The sequence below is a fragment of the Chiloscyllium plagiosum genome, unplaced genomic scaffold (genome assembly GCF_037043375.1).
Source record: "Chiloscyllium plagiosum isolate Xiang-an unplaced genomic scaffold, Cpla_swu_hap1 HiC_scaffold_5, whole genome shotgun sequence".
Taxonomy (NCBI): Eukaryota; Metazoa; Chordata; class Chondrichthyes; order Orectolobiformes; family Hemiscylliidae; genus Chiloscyllium; species Chiloscyllium plagiosum.
In genome coordinates this window covers 62682270-62709254 of record NW_028270143.1, presented here as the reverse complement: position 1 = coordinate 62709254, position 26985 = coordinate 62682270, and the positions used below count along the sequence as shown (strand labels likewise).

The window sequence follows — 26985 nt, the reverse complement described above, 5'->3', positions numbered from 1 at the left end:
GCTGGAGACTGGTATCTGTGATGCTGTGGCCCACTGGAGGAGCCAAAGATGGATTATTCACTTAGCACTTCTGATGGAAGATTGTTGCAAATGCATCAGCCTTATCTTTTGAACTGATGTGCTGTGCTCCTCCATCATTGAGGAGGGCGACACCAGGGTCCTGAAGAAAATAGCTGAAAAGGTTGCGGTTGCATTGGTGGGGATCATGCAGGATTCACTGGACTCTGAGGTTCCAAAGGTTCAGAAAATTATTAATGTAACACTCTTGTTTAAGAGGATGGTATGTGTATGGAACAAACCACCAGAGGAGATGATGGAGATGGTAGAATTGTAACATTTGAAAGGCATCTGGATGGTTATGTGAACAGAAAGGGTTTAGAGTAATACTGGCCAAATGCTGGCAAATGGTTCTAAAATCAGTTTAGGATATCTGGTCAGCACAGATGAATTGGACATAAAGGTCTGATGCTGAACTGTATGACTCTATGAAAGGAAGGAGGCAGATTACAGAAAATTATAGACCGGTTAACCTAACCTTTGTAGTTGATAAGATTTGAGAGTCCATTGTTAAGGTGAAATTGCAGGTGGAAGTGGATGGTGAAATATTAATGAGTCACCACGGCTTTGTCAAGGGGAGGTCACGCTTGCAAAATTAATGGAACATTGTGGTGGTAACAAGCAAATTGAACAAAGGAAAGCCAATGGACATGATCTACTTGGAATTTCAACAGGCCTTTACCTGTCCCTCTATCTATCTTTTGTGTCATCTGCACCTTGTTAATGTAAATGAAGCAGAAGGTCTCAGACAAGCCATGAGAGTGGCAAAGAAGTGGCAGATGGAATATAATGTGGGAAATTGAGGTTATGCACTTTGGTGGGAAGAATAGTGGCATAGACTACTTTCTAAATGGGGAAAGGCTTTGGAAATCTGAAGCACAAAGGAATTTAGGAGAACTATTTAAGGGTTCTCTCATGCTTAACATGCAAGTTCAGTGGGCATTTAGGAAGGCAAATACAATGTTAGCGTTCATTTCAAAAAGTCTAGAATAGAAGAGCAGAGGTGTACTGCTGAGGCTGTATAAAGCTCTGGTTAGACTGAAATACTCTTAGCAGTTTTGGGGCCCTATATCTAAGGATGGATTTGCTGGCTTTGGAGGGGCCCAGAGGAGGTTTACAAGAATGATCCTGAATACAAAGGGGTTTATCATTTTGAGGAGCTGATGAGTACTCTGGATCTGTACTTGGAGTTTAGAAGGATGATAGGGAATTTCATTGAAACTTACAGAATACAGAGAGGTCCGAAAAGAGTGTACGTGGAGCTGATGATGTTTTCATTTGTAGTTGAGTCTAGGACCTGAGGGCATAGCCTTGGAGTTAAAGTACAACTCATCAGAACTGACATGCAGAATTTCTTCAGCCCAAGGGTGGTGAATCAGTGGAACTCATTGCCACGGAAGATTGCGAAGACCAAGTCATTGTGTATATTTAAAATAGAGGTGGATAGGTTCATGTTTGGTAAGAGATCGAGGTCTTTGGGCAGGAGATTGGTTTTGTGAAACATATATCAGCCACAGTTGAATAGTGGAGCAGACTTAATGGGCCACATAACCTGTTCCTTGCCCCCTCCCCTCGACATTCCTGATGAATTTATGCTCAAAACGTTGACTCCTGCTCCTCTGATGCTGTCTGACCGGCTGTGCTTTTCCAGTGCCACACCTTTTGACTAAAAATATGGTGGCAAATTTGCAAACAGCAACTGCTGTCAACTGTGCAATAATGACCAGTTAATCTTTTTATTGTATGGATATTAATTGAACAAGGAAAAATGTAGCACAGGAACAGGCCCTTTGACCCTTCAAGCCTACCCCGATCCAGATCTTCTATCTAAACCTGTCACTTATTTTCTAAGAATCTATATCCCTCTGCTCCTTGCCCATTCATGTATCTGTCTAGATACAATTTAAATGATGCTATCATGCCTGCCTCTACCACCTCAGCTGGCAACGCATTCCAGGCACCCACCACCCTCTGCGTGAAGAACCTTCCATGCATATCTCCCTTAAACTTTTTCCCTCTCATTTTGAACTCGTGACCCTTAGTAATTGAGTCCTCCCACTCTGGGGGAAAAAGCTTCTTGCTATCTACCCTGTCTATACCTCTCATGATTTTGTAGATGTCAATCAGGTCTCCCTTCAACCTCAGTCTTTCTAATGAAAATAATCCTCATCCACTCAACCTTTCTTGATAGCTAGTCCCCTCCATTACAGGCAACATCCTGGTGAAACTCCTTTTCACCCTCTTCAAAGCGTCCACATCCTTTTGGTAATGTGGCAACTAGAATGTACACAGTATTCCAAATGTGACCTTCCAATTCTTGTACTCAATACCCAGTCCGATGAAGGAAAGCGTGCCGTTTGCCGCCTTGGCCACTCTATCAACCTGTGTTGCCACCTTCAGGTTACAATGGATCTGAACACCCAGATCTCTCTGTACCTCGGTTTTCCCCAGGGCTTTTCCATTTAATGTATAGTTTGATCTCCCAAAATGCATCATCTCGCATTTGCCCAGAGTGAACTCCATCTGCCATTTTCTGGCCCAACTCTGCAATCTATCTATATTCTGCTACGTTCTCTGACAGTCCCCTTCACTGTCTGCTACTCTACCAATCTTAGTGTCATCTGAAAACTTGTTAATCAGACTACCTATACCTTCCTCAGATCATTTATCTATATCACAAACAACATTGGTCCCAACACAGATCCCTGTGGAGCACCACTGGTCACAGTTCTCCATTTTGAGAAACTCCCTTCCACTGCTACTCTCTGTCTCCAGTTGCCCAGCCAGTTCTCTACCTATCTAGCTAGTATACCCTGGACCCCATGCAACTTCACTTTCTCCATTAGCCTACCATGGGGAACCTTATCAATGCTTGACTGAAGTCCGTGTATATGACATCTACAGCCCTTCCCTCATCAATCAACTTTGTCACTTCCTCATGGAATTCTATTAGGTTGGTAAGACATTGACCTCCCCTGCACAAAACCATGTTGCCTATCACTGATAAGTCCATTTTCTTCCAAATGTAAAAGAGCCTATCCCTCAATATGTTTTCCAGCAGCTTCCCTACCACTGACGTCAGGCTCACTGGTCTACAGTTACCTGGATTATCCTTGTTGCCCTCCTTAAACAAGGGAACAACATGAGCAATTCTCCAATCCTTTGGGACCTCAGCCATGTTCAAGGATGCTGCAAAGACATCTATTAAAGCCCCAGCTATTTTCTCTCCCCTTTCCCTCAGTAACTTGGAATAGATCCCACCGGACCTGGGGACTTGTCCATCTTAATACCTTTTAGAATACCCAACACTTCCTTCTTCCTTATGCCGACTTGACCGAGAGTAATCAAACATCTATCCCTAACATCAGCATCCGTCATGTTCCTCTCCTATGAATACCAATGCAAAGTATTCCTTAAGAGTCTCACCCAGTTTCTCTGATGTGAAACTTTCCTCCTTTTGTCCTTGAGTGGGCCAACCCTCCTGCTCCTTCTACGAATAAAAGGCTTTGGGACTTTCCTTAGGCCTGTTTGCTAAAGGTATTTCATGACCCCTTTTAGCCCTCTTAATTCCTCATTTCAGATTGGTCCTACTTGCCCAATGTTTTTCCAAACCTTTGTCTGTTTTCAGTCGCCAAAACCTTGTGTGTTTCCTTTTTTCTCTTAGCTAGTCTCACAATTTCACCTGTCATCCTTGGTTCCCTAACCTTGCTATTTCTATTCTCATTTTCACAGGGGCATGTCTGCACTCTAATTAACCTCTCTTTAAAAGCCTCCCACATATCAAATGTGGCTTTACCTTCAAACAGCTGCTCCCAATCCACATTCCTCAGCTCCTGCTGAATTTTGGTATAGTTGGCCTTCCCCCAATTTAGCACTCTCTTCCTTTAGGACCAATCTCCTCTTTGTTCATGAGTATTCTAAAACTTATGGAATTGTGATCAGTATTTCCAAAGTAATCCCCGACTGCAACATCAACCACCTGGCCTGGCTCATTTCCCAACAGCAGGTCCAGTATGGTCCCTCCCGAGTTTGACTATTTACATACTGCTCGAGAAAACCTTCCTGGATGCTTCTTACAAATTCTGCTCCATTTGGACTTCTAACACTAAGCGAATCCCAGTCAATGTTGGAAAAATTAAAATCTCCTGTCACCACCACCCTGTTTCTCAGACATCTTTCTGTGATTTCTCTACATATTTGTACCTCTATCTCATGCTCGCTGTTGGGAGGTCTGTAGTACAGCCCCAACATTGCTACCGTACCCTTCCTGTTTCTGAACTCTACCCATATTGCCTCACTGCTCGAGTCCTACATAGTACCCTCCTTCAATACAGCTGGGATATTCTCTCTGACCAGTAATGCAACTCCTCCACCCCAAATACCTTCCTCTCATCCCACCTGAAACATCCATATCCTGGGATATTTAGTTGCCAATCATGCCCTTCTCGCAACCAAGTCTCAGTAATAGCAATAACATCATACTCCCAGATACTAATCCAAGCCCCAAATTCATCTGGCTTACTTACTACACTTCTCGCTTTAAAGCAAATGCACCTCGGGCCACCCGTTCCTTTGCGTTCATCATCTGCTCCCTGCCTACTCTTCCCCTTAGTCATGCTGACTTCATTATCTAATTCCTTAGAGGCTTTAGTTGCCACCTTCCACTAATCTCCTCATTTGGTTCCCACATTACTTTAAACCGTCACTAACAGCGTTAGCAAAAGCACCCCTGAGGACAGTGGATCCAGTCTGGCCCAGGTATAGACCGTCCAATTTATAATAGTCCCAATAACCCAAAAATTTGAACCCCTCCCTCCTGCACTATCTGTTAAGCCATGCATTCATCCTACCTATTCTTTCATCTCTACTCTGACTAGCACGTGCCACTGATAGTAATCCTGCGATTACTACTTCGAGGTCATACTTTTTAACTTGGCTCCTGACTCCCTAAATTCTGCTTGTAGGATCTCATCCCTTTTTTTACCTATATCATTGGTGCTAATATGCACCACAACAACAGCTAGCTGTTCACCCTCCCTCTTCAGAATGTTCTGCAGCTGATCTGGGACATCCCTGACCCATGCACCTGGGAGACAACATACCATTCGGGAGTCTTGTTTTTGACCTCAGAACCACCTATCTCCTCCCCTTTTAATTGAATCCCATATGACTATAACCCTTCCACTCTTTTTACTGCCCTTCTGTATAGCAGAGCCAGCCATGGTGGCATGAACCTGGCTACTACTGCCCTCCCCTGTGAGCCTCCAATCACACACCCCGCCCCCCCCCCCAAAAGAGAAGTGTCCAAAACAGTATACCTGTTTTGGAGGGAGATGATCACAGGGGAGACCTGCACTGCCTTCCTGCACTTTCTCTGCCTTTTGGTCACCCATTCCCTTTCTCACTCATCAATCCTAGTCTGCGGTGTGACCAATTCACTAAACATGCTATCCACGACCACCTCAGCATTGCGGATGCTCCACAGTGAGTCCATCGCAGCTCTAGAGCCGTCATGTGGTCTGATGAGAGCTGCAGTTGGACACTTCCTGCACATGAAGGAGTCAGGGACATCAGCCTTGTCCCAGAGCTCCCACATTGATCAAAAGGAGCATAACATGAGATTTCCTACCATTTTTACTCTTAAGCTTAACTTAGTCCAACTGTAAAACTAAATAAAAGATAAATGGAAAAAAGAAAAACTTTTACCAATCAGACAATAAAAATGAAATGGAAAACCCTTACCGTATCAATACACCACTGAGTTTTTGTTTGGTTAGAGAAGGAGGATGGGTGGGAGACACCGCATGTGTAGTGCCTCAGGTTCAGCCGCTGCCCCAATATATCAGTTTACTCACCTTCCCAGAACGCAATTTGAGCGCTCCTGCTGCTGCTGAAAATGGAAGCTGCTGACTCTCTAGGTAAGTCCTTTTGGAGGGAAGTTTACTTTCCTGGCAGCCCCCAGTCCTCACTGCCACTGCTCCCGCTAATGCTGCAAAATGGAGGGGCAGATGTTGGCCAAAACACCACCAACTTTAAATTGACACTGGATTTTTTTCACCATGAGACAGACCGGAGGGCATCTTGTTTGACATCTCATTTGAAACATGGCACCTTTGCAAGCATTCCCTTAGTCTTAGTACACTGGAGTGCCAACCTGGATTTTTTTTAATGGAAAGCACTGTCTCTCAAACTGGGTCTTGAAGCCAACAACCTTCTGATTCAGAAGTGGGAGTGCTATCCAGTAAGCCATGAGGAATGGTTGTTTATGATTTTATAAACCGTATTCTATAGATTGCTTAAATCCAAGAGCACTTTTATGCAGCTCCTTGAAAACTTGATCAAACTACTTCCACCACCCAACCCAATGTGTCCAAGTTATTCTCGTTCAAGTATTTATCTAATTTGGCTAGTGGTTATTGTAGACAGGTGGCCAACAATGGGACCCGACTGTTCAACAATACATTACACTTGAGCACAGTGAAGATGGGATGGCTAGCTGTGTTAATTTAGTATGATGTTACTACAATAGAGAGATGAGGCTGTTTTTCTGGATATTAAGATGAGTAGAGGATACAAATAGGAGGGGTAACAAGTTGTTTGTGGTATGTAGGTTGCTTAATAACCACATGATGAGACAAGTACTGAAAGAAATAGTGGTAATAACCATTGGTGATGAGTTCATGGCTGTTTTTGAGTTTCTTAGAGCAAACACAAGCAAGCTATCTAGTAAAGTGAAATGAGGGAGCATTAATTAATGGTCTCTTTGTGGAGGCACTCTTAGGATGTAGTTATGTGATGGAATATTGCGCTCAGTTTGAGGAACACAGGAGTGGGTCCAAGCCTAATATTTTCAACTGAAGAGCAGTAATGAAGACATGAAAATAGAGCTGATGAAAGTAAATTGGAAATTAGTTTATAGGGTAGATCAGTCAGCGAAAGGTAAAGTCACCATAGTTTTATTGGATCAAAAGACTGTGTTCTCTCACGAGAGAACGAAAAGTAGTGGTGGTTTAACCTGAGATCCACCATCTGTCAGGCCAGAGGAAAGATAGAGAAAGAGTGTCTTTCATGGCAATCTCATATGGTAAGGGAATGGAATTTGACATTACTGTGCATTACAAGCTAACTGTCCAGCCAAGGGAGATCAGTAGATAAGCAGTGGCTTGCATTTAAGGATATATTTCAGAAAACATGGAAAATGTATATTCCAATGAGGAAGAGTTCCTGCAAAGGTGGTCTCAACAGGGTTCTTCAGGGCACATTATCCGTGGTGAACTAAGCAAGTTAAAGGTAGTACACAATTGGAATAAAACTTGCATTATTCTTTGAAGTTGAGAGACAAGACAGATTGGAGATGTAAAGAACAGCAAAGAATGGCTGACTGAAGGATTAAGAAAGGAGGTGAAATTAGAGCATTAGATAAAGCTAACTAGAAATATAAAAACAGAATTTCTACAGGTTTCTTTTTCAAAAGAAAACAACTAAAGTATTGATGCTTCATGTTTAGGAATTAATAGAAATAATGAAGTAGCACGTAAATTAAATAGAGGGTTTGCACCTATCTTCACTTGTGACAGACAAATACCATCCCAGAAATAAATGTGAATCATGAAATAAAAAGGAGTCACTTAAAACAATTGCATTCATTGTGGGAAAGGTATTGAGAAAATTAATAGAATGTCAAGCTGACAAGTCCTGATGGAACTCATCCTGTGGTCTTAAAAAAAATTGGAGGTACATTGGTTTTAATTTTCTAAAATTTACTAGATTCTCAAAGGGCCTCATCAGATTGGAACTGCATGTACTTTCATGAATAGAAAATTCTGATTTGATGGGGTATGGTCAAGCAGAATTTTCTTTCTTGGTTCTCACCACCTGCTGCTGTCCCAGCTTAGCAGTTGACCTTCAGGAATCTATCATCCAGTCAGTAGTGGTACTATTAAGCCATCTTGATGATGGATACTATATTCTATATGGGAAAACAATTCTGTGCCTATGCTAACCTTAGTGCATCTTCCAGCTGGTGGGCTTAAATTTGTGTCTCTTGAATTATTGTGTTACCAGTCCATTTATGTTTGTTTTATTAGCTTGTGTTACGTGGCCTTTGCTGGCTGATCATTTATTGCCCATTCGTAGTTGCCCTTGAGTAGGTGCTGCCTCCTTGAGTCACTGCAGTGCACATACTGTAGGTGCTAGTTTTAGCAGCTGTGCTGGAAGAGCTTGGCTAGGGACATGACAAGTTCTGGAGCACGAGTCTTCAATAATATTGTGCGAATGTTGAGGACTCCCAGGGTAGCTCCCTGCCAAGTGTATACATTGTGCCTTCATTTCTGCTGGGTCTGTCCTGCTGGTTGACAGGACATAGCCAGGGATGGTGTAGGTGGTAACTGGTACATGGTCATATTCATGGATTTATACCTGACAGAAAATGTCAGGCTGTTGCTTCACAGATTCATAGTTGATATGGGGCTGGGATATCATAGCCGTTACAGAAGTGTGGCTTAGGGATGGACAGACTGGCAGCTTAACATTCCAGGATATCAATGCTATAGGTAGGATAGAAAGTTGGGGAGGGGGGGTGGTGCGGGAAGTGGGGCATTCTTGATTAGGGATAACATTGCGACTGTACTTAGAGAGGATATTCTAGGGAGTAAAACCAGGGAAGTTAGGTGAAACTGAGAAATAAGAAAGGGATGATTACCTTATTGGGATTGTACTATAGACCTCTCTCCCCCCAAAAAAAAGTAGTTAGCAGGAAGTCGAGAAGTAAATTTGTAAGGCGGTCTCAATAATCTGCAAGAATGAGAGGGTGGTAATGGTAGGGATTTTAATTTGCCTAACATAGACTGGGACTGCCATAGTATTAGGGGCTTGGATCAAGAGGAATTTAAGTGTGTACAAGAAAATTTCCTGATTCAGTTGGGGTGGCATGGTGGCTCAGTGGTTAGCACTGCTGCCTCACAACACCAGGGTCCCAGGTTCGATTCCAGCCTTGGGTGACTGTATGGAGTTTGCACATTCTCCCCGTGTCTGCGTGGGTTTCCTCCGGGTGCTCTGGTTTCCTCCCACAATCCAAATATGTGCAGGGCAGGTGAATTAGCCATGCTAAATTGCCCATAGTGTTAGGTGCATTAGTCAGAGGGGAAACGGGTCTGGGTGGGCCGCTCTTCGACGGGTCGGCATGCACTGGTTGGACTGAAGGGCCTGTTTGCACACTGTAGGGAATCTAATCTAATCTAATATGTGGAGGTACCTAATAGAGCAAAAATTGACCTTCTCTTGGGAAAAAAGGCAGAGCAAGTGACTGAGGTTTCAATGGGGGACAGTGATCATCATTCTATTAGTTTTAAAATAGTGAAGGAAAAGGATAGACCTGATCTAAAATTGGAGGAAGGCCAATTTTGATGGTATTAGGCAAAAACTTTCAAAAGTTGTTTGGGGGCAGATAAATGAATGGCTGGAAAGTGGAAACCTTCAAAAGTGAGAAAGTGAGAAACTGAGAAACCGAGAAACCAGAGACAGCGTGTTCCTGTTAGGGTGAAGGGCAAGGCTGGAAAGTGTAGGGAATGCTGAATAACTAGAGAACCTATGCCCTCTAGTTTTGGACTCCGCAACCCTGGCGAAAAGACCTTGGCTGTTCACCTTTTCTATGTCCCTCATGATTTCATAAACCTCTAGAAGGTCACCCCTCAGGCTCCCACATTCCCAGGAAAAAAAGCCCAAGCTTATTCAGCATCTCTCGATAGCTCAAACACTCCCAGTACTGGCAACATCCTTGCAAATCTTTTCTGAACCTTTTCAAGTTTCACAACATCATTTCTACAGCAGGGTGACCAGAATTGCACGCAGTATCCCAAAAGTGGCCGAACCAATGTCCTCGACATCTGCAACATGACCTCCCAACTCCTACTCGATACACTGATCAATAAAGGCAAGCATACTAAATACCACATTCGCTATCCTATCTACCTGTGACTTCACTTTCAAGGAGCTATGAACTTGCACTCCAAGCTGTCTTTGTTTCCCAGGATCTTAACATTAAGTATCCAAGTCCTGCCCTGATTTGCCTTTCCAAAATACAGCACTTCACATTTATCTATTTATTTGGTGGACAGCGAAGAAGGTTACTCAAAGTACAACGGGGTCTTGATCAGATGGGCCAATGGGCTGGAGTGGCAGATGGCATTTAATTTAGATAAATGTGAGCTGCTGCATTTTGGAAAGGCAAATCAGGGAAGGACTTATACGCTTAATGGTAAGGTCCTGGGGAGTATTGCTGAACCAAGATACCTTGGAGTGCAGGTTCATAGTTTCTTGAAAGTGGAGTTGCAGGTAGATAGGATAATGAAGAAGGCCTTTACTGATCGGAGCATTGACTACAAGAGGTAGAAGGTCATGTTGCATCTGTACAAGACATTGGTTAGGCCACTTTTGGAATATTATATGCAATTCTGGCCACCTCCTATTGGAAGGATGTTATGAAACTTGAAAGGGTTCAGAAAAGGTTTAAAAGTTGCCAGAGTTGGAGGATTTCCACTACAGGGAGAGGCTGAATAGGCTGAGGAATGACCATAGAGGTTTACAAAATCATGAGGGGCGTGGATAGGGTAAATAAACGAGGTCTTTTCACCAGGGGTGGGGGTGGGTGGGTGGAAAGTGCAGAACTAAAGGGCATAGGTTTAGGGTGAGAGGGGAAAAATTTTAAAGCGACCAAAGGGGCAACTTTTTCATGTAAAGGGTGGTGCTTGTATGGAATGAGCTGCAAGAGGAAGTGGTGGAGGTTAGTACAATTACACCATTTAAAGGGCATCTGGATGGGTCTATGAATAGGAAGGGTTTAGAGGGAAATGCCAAAGTGTTGGCAAATGTGATTGGATTAAGTTAGGATATTTGATCGGCATGGACGAGTTGGACTGAAGGGTCTATTTCTGCACTGTCCATTTTTATGACTCTAAGTGTTTTCCTAATATGTACAGTAATTCTTTTGAACTTTATTGTTTAGCTGTATATTTTCTGTTACTTGTGGCTATTGGCTTTGTATCATAAAATTGAGTGTTTTGCAGAATTTTTCTTTTCACATGGTCACTTGCATCATAAAGGCTCTCCCACTGTCATTTTTGTCACATCATGTTACATACTCATTGACCCTAGGTTTGTAGTCTTGGTAAGTTTTTTTGGCACATAATTATAGTTCATACATCCCACTCAGATAGTAATATACCTTCTTCAAATTATTATTTGTGTGATAGAGGATATATACAATGAACTATGTGATTCATGTCACCAGATTACTGACCAGCAGTGAACTGCGTGGATTGTTAATATCTCACTGTTACCCCATACTTTTGGGTAGGTAGTTGTAAATAAGTCTTAAATGGGGATAGTGTTTATGTGCGGACTACTTCTCATGACATCACTGAACCTTTTCCATTGCTTTTCAAATTATGACATCATAATTAAATATGAATAGAGTTACTGGATGCACTGTGCTGTAATAACTAGATATGTTATAAATTTGGATACATGAATCTACAAGAATGAAGTTCATCTGATTAAATACTACTGATTATCATATGCCCAGTTGGAATTTGGTGTTCTTATTCCCATTATTGTGCTGAATGACCATTATAGTAGTGTCACAATAACAACAGTTCCTCTTTGATGCAAGTATTGTAATTGTCGCCAAAACTATGTGTAGAAGTGCCAGGAGTGGGGAAAAAGGAAATGTTTTGTATGTCTTTCTCATGACTGTTTTATCCTATGTGGAGCCTTGCCAATCTGGAGTGCACATTTGAATATTGCAGACATGTTACCCATGTTTGTGTTATTTTGGTAACTCGACCACAATTTTCTAATATGTACTACTGTTGAGGAAGGCTCAACATGTTCAGAGCACATGTTCATGACATTGTCCCAATTGAGTAGGGAATGCACATCAAAATTGATTCAAAAGTTTTTAGTAGTTGACTTGTGTTCCAGCCTGTAGCACACTTATGTAGCTCTTGTTATATCTGACTTTTTATGCTAATAAAAATATTTATTTCAACTCAAAACCTTGTTTTACATTTTCTCAAAAAACATGACTAAGAAATGATATATAATTTGCAGACACAACTGATTTAGGCAGTAGTAGGATTAATGTATATTTTTGGTCATTGTGATGTGAAGAATATAATATATATTGTTATATGTAATCATGGGAATAATACTGAGATGTGAGAATAATTTTGAGAAAGAGAGACTACATTTGTATAGAGTTCAGAAAAATTGTAGAAATTCCAGTGCAGTAGATTGGGATTTGGAGAAGAACTAATGAAAGCTTATGAAAACCTCTGAGAAGATAGTTGAAGTTTGTACTGATTTGTATTGGTGTCTACAGGTAGGCATGGATAATATTTTTCCCCACGTTAATGAAACATGGTATGCAAAAGCGACAATTCTTTAAAATATACTTGGATGTGTATTTGTTAAAGAAGAATATGCAGCTCCAAAGAGGATATTTCTAATTTCAGTCAAGTAGCAATAATGGCGGTCTTACAAGGTTTTAAGCTTTCTAATCAACATGATCTTGTATTAAGAACATAGTGGAGATGAGGGTCACCGAGCACGATGAGCAGATGATGTGTTAGTCATCTTGTTTTCATTAGGATAGTATAACAATATGATTGTATCACATGCAAATTGCGTTTATCTGATTTATATGTGTAAACATGTTTTGACAATATAATTAGAGATACATGGAGGAATTCCAGGAATTACAGGATCAGGACTTTGAGAGGTCAAAGATATTTTGTGAAAAGTAGGAGAGGTATCTGAGAGCAACAGATAATACCAGGATATGAGACCATTTGGATGCATTTTGAGATGAATTCAGAGTCTGCTGAAGGCAGTAGTTGGAGCTGGATGCTTCGATTCAGGAGCATTAGGGATGTTAATAGAAAAGACTCAAAATTAAGTTCATACTAAATGAGGTATTGAAGATGATTTGGTAGATTAGAAAATTAAGTAATGATCTTTTCATTTTTTTTCACAAGTGGGCGGCACGGTGGCACAGTGGTTAGCACTGCTGCCTCACAGCACTAGAGACCCGGGTTCAATTCCCGCCTCTGGCGACTGACTGTGTGGAGTTTGCACATTCTCCCCGTGTCTGCGTGGGTTTCCTCCGGGTGCTCCGGTTTCCTCCCACAGTCCAAAGATGTGCAGGTTAGGTGAATTGGCCATGCTGAATAGCCTGTAGTGTTAGGTAAGGGGTAAATGTAGGGGTATGGGTGGGTTGCGCTTCGGCGGGGCGGTGTGGACTTGTTGGGCCGAAGGGCCTGTTTCCACACTGTAAGTAATCTAATCTAATCTAATCTTAAAAAAAAGTTACATTAATGAGATTTGGAATTGGTGGGTTGAATAAAAGTTAGCAAAATATTATAACGTGATTCAATGGCAAATAACTACAGTATTTAAAAAATGGAAGTTTAGCATTAATGTGAATTCTTGCATTCTGCTGTTGGATGAACATTCTTAAATCTTTTGGTAGAATAATTTTGCCAGGTGATCGATTTATTGTGTGCATCATCCTTCACAAGCAAAAGACAATTTGTCATGCAGTGTGTTCTGTCTACACATTAAAATTTAAATCTCTTTTGCAGTTGCAATCATTTTTGATCAGTTATTTTCACCCTGTAGGATATGGTAGTGATCAGTTTTCTGAATGATGGAAACATCTAGTTGTCACCTGCTTCCTTATGTATTAAATGTGCAGTGAGCTTTCTGTACTGTTTTTTATTGTGCATTCTTAAAAAAAATCATGTAAGTGGCACTTAAATGAAGAATAAAACATTCTGTTTAACAACAGGCAGGAGAAGAAATCTACGTAAAATATATTGATTGCAGTGTTCACCTGGTTTTAAACTTTTGGTATTAAGCATTCAAAGAAAACCAATTGCTCAGGGAAAAAAAAAGTGCAGTTTCATGCGGATTTATGGAGGATTGTATTATATCTTCCTGCATTTAAAGCTTATGAGCAAGAAAGGGATCAAACAATATATTGACATGAGATGACACCAGTCAGAGGAGATAGCCTAATATTAGATCAGCAAGAATTTCTTGCAACCACTTGGAAAGATTAAAGCCATAGTCGTTGGTAGGTTTCCCTTAGCCAGTTGAATCCCATATATTGTAAACTCTCACTGATTTCTGATTAATGTACAGTGCTTAGAATTTATCATTTGATCTCTAATTTTGATGCCAAAATTAGTCTAAATTGTTTTTGTTGTAATCCCTGTATCTAATACATTTTTCATGCTATTAACAAATTTGACCAACTATTGATTGCATTGTCGAACCTTCATGCGTAGAATGAAAGTATACACACTCTGCTCATCATCTGTCCTGCCATCCACTATCCATTCCATTCAATGCTGAAATTGCACAGTATATTGTCCTGTTACTCTAAATTTCTATGGATTCAATTTTCTGCCTTAATCATATACTTTGAGAAGCTTTCCAAACATTCTACAGTGTGCTCTCACCTGGCACAAATTAATGAAGCTTGTCAGACGAGGTTTTTTTTATCAGTACTGCCTATTAGTCCTTTGGTTCTTATTCTAAAAGCCGATCTTTTAGAATAGTTGCTATTACTTTATTGATAGTCCAACATGCCTATAATATGTTGCTAACAATATTACAGAACTTTTTTGCATATCCATTGCTTTCTCTTCATAAGTGGCTGATGTCAGTTAGGGGTCTAACTACTGAGGGACATACTGTGACCAATGTGAGAAGTGGGAACTACTGCTTGCATTTCATTAGTGTCACGATTTATTTGACTTGTAGCAGCTGTTGAATGATTCAAGGGAGGGAAAATAATTATGTAGGTCATATTTTAACTGAAACACATTGACTGTTTCACTTTTAATGCAATATAAAATTATCTTTTCCACAAAACCATGTGGTGAGGGTAAATCAGGAGCCATTTTTACACTTTTCTTCAAAGTATCCACGTATGCGATACATACTACAAACGTGCATACACATCCTAAACTTAAATCGTAGTTTCTGTTCCCATTTATAAAAGCTCAAATGAATCTTTCACTTGTACCTTCCACTTCCATATTAAATATTTTAGGATTTTTGCCATTTGAATCTGAAGAGTTTATTTGCAGTTAGGAAGCCATCCATGTATTCCCAGCAATTTGTCTGCCTCTTTTTGATTGAAATGATGATCTGACCTAGGGATTGTCATTAAGTACTCTTATTTCATATTAATGACTGAAATAAAACGTAATCTACTATGTAAATGCTCTTTAATAAAAGGCAAACTATAGAGATGAGACACAGCTTTAAATCAGCTTTTTTTTAAATAGAAAGTGCATGAATAGAATAGTGCATAGTTTTCATCTTCAGAACAATCAATGTCATTGTTATTAATGAATGTAGGAAAGAATGATTCAGTTGGAGGCTTTTTTAAAAAGCACTTCACCATGTCTAGGTAAACTTGTCAAGTGAAACTTGACCTGAAATGTGAAGTCTGCTTTCTCCCCACAGGTTCTGCCAGGCATACTATGTTTTTCCAGCAATTTCTGTTTTTGTTTGATTTCTCAGCATCCACAGTTCTTTGGGTATTTTTTTCCTTTAAACAAAATTCCTCACAACTAGCAGGCACATCAGTCTAAATAAGAGAGAGGTGATACTTTTTTTTTTAAATTGCTTTGATGAAAGCCTTGACTGTTTACCATTTTTTTGTGAGGGGAATAGAATATAAACGTTAAGAGGCTATGCTTTAGTTATACAGACTTGGCAACACCATAACTGTAACTTTAATCACACAGAATTGATATCTTTGCTTAGAGTGATGTAAATGCATTAGATGCAGTTCAGTGATGATATTGTAGACTAGTAACTGTAATGGCTCAGTTTTATTATGAGGAAATGGGTAGGTAATGCTTGTATTCGTCCAAGTTTGGAAGAGTAAGAGGGGTTTTGATTGTGACATAGGGCATCTTGATTGGTGGATGTGGCAAGGATGTTTTCTGTCGTGAGAGAATCATAGAACTAGATGTCACTATTTTAAAAATTAGAGGTCATCAGTTTAAAGTGGAGGTGTGAAATTTTTTTCCTCTCAGGATTGTATGACTTTGGAACTTTTCATGAAAGGGTAGTGGAAGCAGAGTACATTTTTAAGGTGGAAGTAGACAGATTCTTGATTAGCAAGGGACTGAAATGTCATTGTGGGTTGGTGGAGTAGTCAACGTCAGCTATTCCTATTGAATAGCAGAACAAGCTCGAGACTTATTCCTGCTATTAATTTGTTTTTTTTAGTTATTCCCCTTAAGCGAAGGCCTATATTTGAAATATAGAAAGGAGATCCCAACTGATTCCACAGAATCCCCTGCTGTGTGATTAAATTAGTCCAGCTGAACATGTCAAACGACAATAGACAATTTGGAGTTAAGGTTGTGAGGGGGAGGGGGTGGGGTGGAGTGGTGTGGTGTGGTGGGGAGTTGGGAGGTAGTGGGGAGGTGGGGAAGAGAGAGAGAGAAAGGAGTGAGACCAAAAGAGTCAAAAGAAATCTTAGTTTACAATCTCAATGATAATTGTTTCCCTTTCTCCAGGATACATATCATTGCAGGAATCTGACTCTCTCTCAACCCTGTGGAAATTCAAATGCAATTAAATGAAATATTTTTTACACGCAGTTGTAGCAGTTTCTTAACAATCTTTGGGGACACTAAAGGCCAAGTTTATTTTTGCAAGGCTATAGGTAGAACTCAAATCATCCATCATTTCATGGTAATTCAGAACACATGCTGCAGCATAATTAATAACTTTGTTTTCCGAGCGCAAGCCAGGAGTGAACACTTGAAGCTGCCACTATTCAAAGCACTCAACCTTCACTATTCACTTCCCCCACCACCATTGTGCATCTCACTTCAATTTACCAAGGCTCTTTTGACAACATTTGCCAAATCTGCATTCTCCACCACCTGCAGGATAAAAGAAGCACATGAACACCATTACTTGCAAGTTCCTTTCAAAACCACACAATATTCTTACTTGGAACTTTATTGACATCCATTTGCTTGCTGGGTTAGAATCTGAGAACTCCCTTCCTCGCAACACTGACGGTGCATCAAACTGTCCGTTGTCTCCAGATGGACTGCAGCATCACCTCCAAGGCCACCTGGGAAATGAAATGAACACTGGCCTAAATCACACCCCATGATTGAATAAATAATTGCCCATACTTAATAATCCATTTGAATAACTAATCATGACTTCAGATTATCTTCATGAAGACTGGCAAAATTCAATATGTTGTAAATTATTAGTCTTATGCAAGTATTTTAAGAATAACCTTCAAATTGTATTAAGACCTTAAATTTGTCCAAAATAGTTATAAATATTTAACACGTGGCATTGATGTATTGTATTAGCACCATCGGCACCTAATATGATGTCATCAAATAGCATCAATGATTGAATTAACAGTATGGACTTAAGCTGAGACCAGTTTAAAAAAACTTTATGATAGTGCTTAAATTTTAAAACACTAAGGTTGCTGGTTGTTTGCTGGCATCATTGTGGTTCACAAAATGTTATAAACTTCAGATATTGAATACAGAATATTACTGTTATAAAATTATATAAATATTCTGTCTTCTAAAATAATTGAAGTGCAGCTTGAGAAAACATTTTTGTAATAACCTAAAAGCAACACAAATTTTGATAATTTCCTCACTTGAAACTGTTGTTTTTGTTACAGGTTGGATGAGATAAACTCCATCTAGTCAGTTTGGCAGAAATAAAGTTCGTTGGAAGTTGACAGCAAGAAACTGAAAGGAGTCCATACTACTACTACTCATGGAGGCATAACTCAATTAGCTGTGAACTTTGCTATAGAAAACTATAAGGAAAACAGAAAATGTCATCAAACAAGAGCCAAAATCCTCATGGGCTTAAGCAGATAGGCCTGGATCAGATATGGGATGACCTTCGAGCTGGCATTCAACAGGTTTACACCCGACAGAGCATGGCAAAATCAAGATACATGGAACTATACACGTATCCTGTTACATGTTCAGCATTTTTGATAACTGGCATCAGTTATAACCTTCTCTCTTACAAGAATTTATGTGAAAATGGCATAATGCCTTGAGGCAGAGTTCTGTAAATATCTTTTGAAAATCTCAAAATTCCATTTGCGTAATAGAAAATGTACTATGAAGTAAGGAATGTTTCAATCTGGTTTATATTTTATAGCCATTATTAGTAAAACATTAAATTAAGGTAATACATTAATTAAAACATAAAATGACAAGGAACAACTTTTCAGAACTCCTGGTTTATGGAAGAAAAAGGCTTTCTGTAAATGTTAACAAATAGTGAAAAATGTTAACCTTTCTGGATTTTGGGGAATTGAGCCAGAGGGCTCAAAGTTCTAGTAATCCTCATTCGATCTCAACTACAGGTTAAAATCTTGGTTGTACTTGTTTAGGAAAATTTGTTTCAGGCTTGTAAAAGTATTTACATCGAGATATAGAGTCTACATAAATGTTTACAACATTTAATTTAAAAAAAACTGTATTGCTATTGATTCTGGGAAATGAAACTTCACTGTTTTACTCTAATTTTTAAAATTCAGTTGTGCAGTGTGGGCTTCGCTGGCTGCACCAGTGTTTATTAGCTATCCTGGTTGCCCTTGAGAAGATGGTGGTGGTGGTGGTGGTGAGATGCTGCCTTAGCCAGTGCATTCCACGTGCTGTAGGTAGGCATACATGCAATTGGTGTTCCCAGATATCTGCTGTCTTCGTCCTTCAAGATTGATGAGTCGTGGGTTTGAAAGTTCTGCCTCAGGATCTTTGCCAAATTTTTGCAGGACAGGTAGACAACCCTTTATCCAAAATCCAAAAGGCTCCGAAATCCTGAAGTTCTTTTCTCATTAACAAGGTTATTTGGCATGCAAACAGTTAACTAAACTCCACACCCACTTGATGCGTGTCTGTCAGATGTGACGTGGGGGCGTGTGGCCCAGCACTGGCAGGCCTTAATTCTGTCTCAGGGCCCATATTACTCAATGAGTCTGCTGTTCAGTAAGATTTTTAAAAATTTCACCATCAAACTGTCACTTATTCTGAAATTTGAAAAATTCTGAATTCTGAAAAACAGCTGGTCCCAAGCATTTTGGACAAAGGATTGTGCACCTGTACTATGATATGGTTAGTACTAAGCGTCCAAGGCGAAAAGACTGAACGTTTGAATGTGGTGCTAAGCTTCTTCAGTGTTGTTGGAACTGCACTCATCCAAGCAAGAGGGGAGTATTCCATCCAACCCCTGACTTATAGATCATGTACAGGGTTTGGGGAGTCAGGAGATGAATTGCTTGCATAGTGTTCCTAGCCTCTGACCAGTTCTTGTAACTGCCGTATTAATATGGGAAGTCCAACTTGGTTTCTGGTTAGTGGTAATCCTCAGAATGCTCATAATGGTGGATTGAGTGATTGGTAGCGCCATTGCATGTCAAAATGTGGTGGTTAGATCATCTCCAGTAAGAGTCATTGCCTGGTAATTGTGTGCGTGAATGATGGAATAATGTGCACCAAAGCAGAGTTAAGGGATTTGTGCTCATGTGTATTATAATCTGAACTGCATAAGATGTTGCTACATCGTTGTGACATTTACGGTATTTGGTATTGACTGTCCTTGTTTCCTCGCTGAAATTACCACTTCAAATTAGGATAATATTTGAGTGTTCATTTTCATCCATTGCGAATTGGGATGGATGTAGGTTCAACCCAGTTTCTTTTGGACATGGTCCTATGGTACTAATCAAACAATACCATCAATATATTGTTGTTCCTGCCTCAGTCGAAGCAAAACGCTCAGAGACACAGTATAGTTTTACTTCGTTCATCTTTATTCCAGACCCTGGAGGGAGAGAGAACGATCGCCCATGTGCACAGATACATGAATTCTCAAGTCTTCTCAGGAACAGCAGATTCTTAATGAATTATATAGTCACGTAAAGGGGGGAGCATCCAGATAAGGCAACATACATGTTGATTGGGTGACTGTTACAATCAGCAGGGGTCAATAGCAAAGATTAAGCCATCTGGCGTTACGCAATAAATGTTCTTAACCTTATTAACTGGCTTCACAGAATGAATACTTTTCACCTTGTTAACCCATTACCCTTGCCTCCAGCACCACATTGTTAATTACAAGTTCTTATCTGATCTGAGTTATACTCAGCTGAACCTCTTGTTTCACAAACCTCAAAACTTAACTCTTTTCCCTATCTGGTCGTACCCTATACACATTCTCAAGTTTGTTTGGAATTGGTAGTTGGCCCTGACAGTAGCAGTCATTGGAAATGGACACATTGTAGTGTGGTTTAGATCAGAGTGGTGCTGGAAAAGCACAGCAGGTCAGGCAGCATCCGAGGAGCAGGAAAATCGACATTTCGGGCAAAAGCCCTTCATCTGGTTTCCAGCATCTGCAGACCTCACTTTTGCCTATATTGTAGTGTGGTTGCCTTTCTGAAGTTGTGGCAGAGCTTGAGTTTTTTTTCTTACTTAAAATTGTGCCTGTTGTTCATGTGTTTGCTTAAACTGTGCTGTTCCATTTGGGTGTATTCTGTTTTCTAGCAGTAATGCCTGTACCTCGGTGAGTACAACATTTTTCAGCAGTGGACAGAAAAGAAAGGACTTATTGATTAACAAAGCAGTTGGACTGTCAACCTGTTCGATCTTTACTGTGGTAACTTGTTAGAATCATTAAATTAACTCCATCCCACTGCAATCAGTCAACCAGATAGGTTGTTACATTAGTTTTCTCAAATTGCATTAAACATGTTGCATCTGCAATATTCTCATCTCCACAGATGCCGACAGACCGAGCTCTTCCAGAGTTTTTTTTTGTGCATTTTGGCAGCATCGCAAATGCTAACGCCAGTTTGTAATGTAGAGCGGTGCTGTGCTGTGACAGTAATAATGAACCTGTTGTTTCCTTGTTATTACTCTTGAAATGGAAAGCAACTTCAAAAGTTTAGATGGGCTGAATACAGCTGTCAGTGGATCTAAGCTTCTACATAGGGAGCAGTGGAAATGCTCTCTTGCAGTCATGAATTGACAAGAACTTCTGCTACAACACTCAGTCTTGCTATGGAAACTCTGGGACAAGTTGTACCTTGAGTGAGGTGTAATTCAATGTTTGAGGAGAAAGTGAGGTCTGCAGATGCTGGAGATCAGAGCTGGAAATGTGTTGCTGGAAAGGCGCAGCAGGTCAGGCAGCATCCAGGGAACAGGAGAATCGACGTTTCGGGCATACGCCCTTCTTCAGGAATGAGGAAAGTTTGTCCAGCAGGCTAAGATAAAAGGTAGGGAGGAGGGACTTGGGGGAGGGGCGTTGGAAATGTGATAGGTGGAAAGAGGTCAAGGTGAGGGTGATAGGTCAGACTGGGGTGGGGGCGGAGAGGTCGGGAAGAAGATTGCAGGTTAGGAAGGCGGTGCTGAATTTGATGGATTTGACTGAGACAGGGTGGGGGGAGGGGAAATGAGGAAACTGGTGAAATCCGAGTTCATCCCTTGTGGTTGGAGGGTTCCTAGCCGGAAGATGAGGCGTTCTTCCTCCAACCGTCGTTTTGTTGTGGTCTGACGAAGGAGGAGTCCAAAGACCTGCATATCCTTGGGAGGGGGAATTGAAATGTTGAGCTACAAGGTGATTGGGTTGGTTGGTCCGGGTGTCCCAGAGGTGTTCTCTGAAACGCTCCGCAAGTAGGCGGCCTGTCTCCCCAATATAGAGGAGGCCACATCGGGTGCAGAGGATGCAATAGATGATATGTGTGGAGGTGCAGGTGAATCTGTGGCGGATATGGAAGTTTCCTTTGGGGCCTTGGAGGGAGGTGAGGGGGGAGGTGTGGGCGCAAGTCTTGCACCTCCTGCGGTTGCAGGGGAAGGTGCCGGGAGTGGAGGTTGGGTTGGTGGGGGGTGTGGATCTGACGAGGGAGTCACGGAGGGAGTGGTCTTTACGGAATGCTGATAGGGGAGGGGAGGGAAATATATCCTTGGTGGTGGGGTCCGTTTGGAGGTAGCGGAAATGACGGCGGATGATGCGCTGTACATGGAGATTGGTGGGGTGGTAGGTGAGGACCAGTGGGGTTCTGTCCTGTTGGCGGTTGGAGGGGCGGGATTCAAGGGCGGAGGAGCGGGAAGTGGAAGAGATGCGGTGGAGGGCATCGTCGACCACGTCGGGGGGGAAATTGCGGTCCTTGAAGAAGGAGGCCATCTGGGATGTGCGTTTTTGGAACTGGTCCTCCTGGGAGCAGATGCGGCGGAGTCGAAGGAATTGGGAGAATGGGATGGCGTTTTTACAGGGGGCAGGATGGGAGGAGGTGTAGTCCAGGTAGCTGTGGGAGTCGGTCGGTTTGTAGTAGATGTCCGTGTTGATTCAGTCGCCTCAGATAGAAATAGAAAGGTCGAGGAAGGGGAGGGAGGAATCTGAGACTGTCCAGGTGAATTTGAGGTCGGGGTGGAAGGTGTTGGTGAAGTGATGAACTGTTCAACCTCCTCGTGGGAGCACGAGGCGGCACCGATACAGTCATCGATGTAGCGGAGGAAAAGGTGGGGGGTGGGGCCAGTGTAGTTGCAGAAGATTGATTGTTCCACATATCCTACGAAGAGGCAGGCATAGCTGGGGCCCATGCGGGTGCCCATGGCTACTCCTTTCGTTTGGAGGAAGTGGGAGGATTGGAAAGAGAAGTTGTTCAGGGTGAGGACCAGTTCAGTCAGTCGAAGGAGGGTGTCAGTGGAAGGGTACTGGTTGGTACGGCGGGAAAGAAAGAAACGGAGGGCTTTGAGTCCTTCGTGGTGGGGGATGGAGGTGTACAGGGACTGGATGTCCATGGTGAAAATAAGGCGTTGGGGACCGGGGAAGCGAAAATCATGGAGCAGGTGGAGGGCATGGGTGGTGTCCCGAACGTAGGTGGGGAGTTCTTGGACTAAGGGGGACAGGACGGTGTCAAGGTATGCGGAGATGAGTTCGGTGGGGCAGGAGCAGGCGGAGACAATGGGTCGGCCGGGGCAGTCAGGTTTGTGGATTTTGGGCAGGAGGTAGAAGCGGGAGGTGCGGGGTTGTGGGACTATGAGGTTGGAGGCGGTGGATGGGAGATCCCCCGAGGTGATGAGGTTATGGACGGTCTGGGAGATGATGGTTTGGTGGTGGGGGTGGGGTCATGGTCAAGGGGGCAGTAGGAGGAGGTATCTCCGAGCTGGCGTTTGGCCTCAGCGGTGTAGAGGTCGGTGCGCCAAACTACTACCGCGCCTCCCTTGTCTGCTGGTTTGATAGTGAGGTTGGGGTAATTCAATGTTTAATGGCTTCATAACTGTATAACCAGCCATGCAGTTTTACTAGCTGCAAAATACTGATTGTGTTTGTGGAATATCACACTTATCCACAATCTATTTTTAATAAAATTTGAGAATGAATATTTTTTAACGTGTAAATTTGACTTCTCTCATAATAGTCTCTCACATTGTTTGCTTTCTGACAAATTTTAAAGTGAAGGGATTTGTATTCTTCAAACCTCCTGGTTGTGTGTGAATATTTCCAATGTAAATAGCATCTATCTATTTAACGTTGTTGCTGTTTTACAACTTACTCTAGCACATTGTTAGGTGAGAAGAATCAGGAGCCCATTCTTGTAGTCTCCACACCTTCCTCTGAAGATTTTGACAGATGAGTGAACATGTTTCAAAATAATAGTACCAGAAATGCAAATACTGATTGAGGAAGGAAACTTTTTTTTAAATGAATTGAGGTTAAAATTATACTGATTGTTCTTCTTTGTTGTGACCATATATTCTAAACGTTTGTTATTTTATCTTCAGGTATAAGTTGACATGTAGTTCTGTAATTGTTTTGGGATCATTTTAAGTTGTATGGACAGCATTGAATGTACTATATGAAGTTGAAATTAGATGGTTGTGAAATAAGTAGGAGACTTTAGGCAATGTGTTTACAAGATTAATGTACCCTTGGAAGTTATCTCAAAGACTTGTTTGTTTTTGAAGCTTATTTTAACGTGTAACAAATAATTGGCTACTTTTTGATTATGAAAGTGTCTTTAGTGGGCAAGAATATGCACAAACATTGGGTGGCCTGGTGGCTCAGTGGTTAGCACTGCTGCCTCACAGCGCTAGGGACCTGGGGTTGATTCCAGCCTTGGGTGACTGTCTTTGTGGAGTTTGCACATTCTATGCTTGGGTTTCTGATTGGGCTTCCTCCGGGTGCTCCAGTTTCCTCCCACAAATCCACAGATGTGCAGGTTAGGTGAACTGGCCATGCTAAATTACTCATCGTGTTCAGGAATGTGTAGGCTAGATGCATTAGTTAGGGGTCAATAAAGGGTAAAGGAATAGGTCTGGTTGGGTTACTCTTCAGAGGGACGGTGTGGACTTGTTGGGCCGAAGGGCCTGTTCCCACACTGAAGGGATTCTAATTCTAATAAGGGATGTGTTCAATAAATTTTTTTTTAAAAACCTGCTTCAGAAGGAAAATAAACAAAGTTTTTTGGTCTTGGATTTCAAAATAGAAAAGGACTTGTTTGGAAGATGCATCCATCAGGCTGGCCTTTTAGACACTCGTGATCATATATATTACTTTGACTAATGTGCTTGATAGTAATTATTTTAAAAGTTATGTATGCTGTAAAATGTCAGTAAAGTATTTGAGAACAATTTTTAAATGCATACTTGTATGAAATGAGCTATTTCAAATTAAGTTAAGGCTAGATGTAAGCAATTTGGAAACAATTTATTATTGTTTTATCTAATTAATTTCTATAGCTAACGTATCAGATGAATATGTTTACTTTTCCATATTATTTATATTTGTTATATTTTCAGTTTACTGAATTAAGATCTTTGAAATTGATGTAATCTGTTTTTAAGCATGTTTTTGGTGATGTAGGATTACAGTCTGTTATTTGATCTTAATTTCAAACATAATTGTAATCATAGTATGTCAGATTTAAGTTCACTGGTTAAAGTTGTATATTTTGTTAAGGTGTGGCCACTCTCTTGTTCTCATGTCCTTAACTTCTACTACAGTCACGTTTATAATTATTGTACCAGTGTCCACCAGTCAAATCAAGCACGAGGAGGAGGAACAGCTGCTGCCAAAAAACAGAAGGGCCAAACCCCAGGGGGTGCCCAGTTTGTAGGGCTGGAACTCTACAAACGCCTAAAAGAGTTTCTGAAAAATTATTTGACAAATCTTCTGAAGGTAAGAGGGCTGTTTTCTGCACAAAATGTATTTTAAAAAAAGCTGAAATCCCAAATTTTCATACAGGGCTGCAAAGTCAATTTATAATTTGTGGTGAGTTTGGGAGGATGTGCCAGCCTTTTAGATGTACTTATTGACTAATGAGGCCTGGAGCTGCATGTAGATTATTTTGAAATAGAGCAACAGTTGTGGTGAGCACAGAGGTGACAGAGTTTTTATGGAGAGTAGATTTGAGAGGCTGGCTAGGAACATAGAGGTAAAAACAATGACTGCAGATGCTGGAAACCAGATTCTGGATTAGTGGTGCTGGAAGAGCACAGTAGTTCAGGCAGCATCCAAGGAGCTTCGAAATCCATGTTTCGGGCAAAAGCCCTTCATCAGGAATAATATGTTGGAAGAGTCAGTGTTACTTTAAAACTTGACAAACGGTGCAAGTTCAGTAGGACATGAGCTGAAACGTTGATCTTCCCAAAAGGAGATTTCAGCTCATCCAAAGTAAGATGTAAGCAAAAATTTGGATAATTTATAAATAGTTGTGGTTAGTGAAGTAATGCTTAGTTTTGTCAATGTCCATGTGGAAATTCCAGTTATTTCCAGATCATGAAGGGACAACATGTAGGCTGAGAGAAATAGGAGTGGTCAGATATAACAAGGGATGGTTAGGCTACGATTACATAAATATTGAAGCAGATGTGAATTTCCTTGCAGTGGGATGACAGTGAAGAGGTTTGGAGGAGGATAGTGTTATCAACCTTGTTAAAGGCTGCAGAAAGGCATGCAAAAGGGGTATAGTCATCAGATATCGTTCTGCAATTTTGAGCCATTTTAATATTATGGCAGAATGAATAAAATTTGCTTGGAGAAAAGGATTTTAAGGAGGAATGTGAGATAAGCATTATCCTAGAGGATATACGTTTTTGAGAAGAGGGAGTTGGCAGATTTGAAGAAGGGGGAAAATGGTGTAAAGAGACCCAAATTTAAAATAGACAAAAAGAATTAAAGGTTTGTAACACTGGCTGTAAATGGTTTGAAGCCAGTGAACAATATTTGTAAGAGTTGAATGCTTTTGGCTTGCCAATTATTACTTATCCCTAGCAGGAGGTGAGGAACCTATAATAGAAACAAAAAGCATCTGGTATACCTGGCATGCTAAATGACGTGTTTTAGAGTGAGCAATAATGCAAATATTTTAGCATTTAGAATGATTTGAAGTACAGAGGTTTGTAAGGGGGACTGGGGAATGTAGAGGAATGTTCTGAGATATGCTGCAAGTTAGTTACCATCTGTCTAAGAATGGGTCCATTACTACTTACTCCATGCTTTATGGTCCTCGTCATCCCTCGTCAGGGCAGTAAGAGTCTTCCATTTTAAATCTCACTTAAGCAATATGATGAGAGAAACCATGCATAAGATGGTTTTCCATTGTCTTCCTTTGTGCTTAAAAGCTTTACAAATCCTCTTTTCATAGGATTACTCACCTATAAGTAGCATTTGATCCTTGAACTCCTAGCTCTCACCATTGAAAATTCGTTGATCATGCTGTTGACCATTTGCCTGTATCCCTCACTCGATCCATACCTGGACTGGGCTGAATTGTAAGATGGCAGGGATGACTACTCCCTACAGTCTGAAATGACCATGTTATCTTAAGGCTGG

At 41.1% G+C, this 26985-nt stretch overlaps 1 protein-coding gene across 1 annotated transcript in view; it reads left to right on the top strand.

The window, feature by feature from the left end:
* Positions 1 to 26985, top strand: part of cul1b (cullin 1b) — a 130114-nt gene that overhangs the window by 35350 nt on the left and 67779 nt on the right. The window contains exons 2-3 of the mRNA XM_043690138.2: positions 17813 to 18111; positions 25155 to 25329. Of these exons, the coding sequence (XP_043546073.1) occupies positions 17972 to 18111; positions 25155 to 25329 (315 nt within the window). The 5' untranslated portion in view covers positions 17813 to 17971. The remainder of the gene's footprint in view (positions 1 to 17812; positions 18112 to 25154; positions 25330 to 26985) is intronic.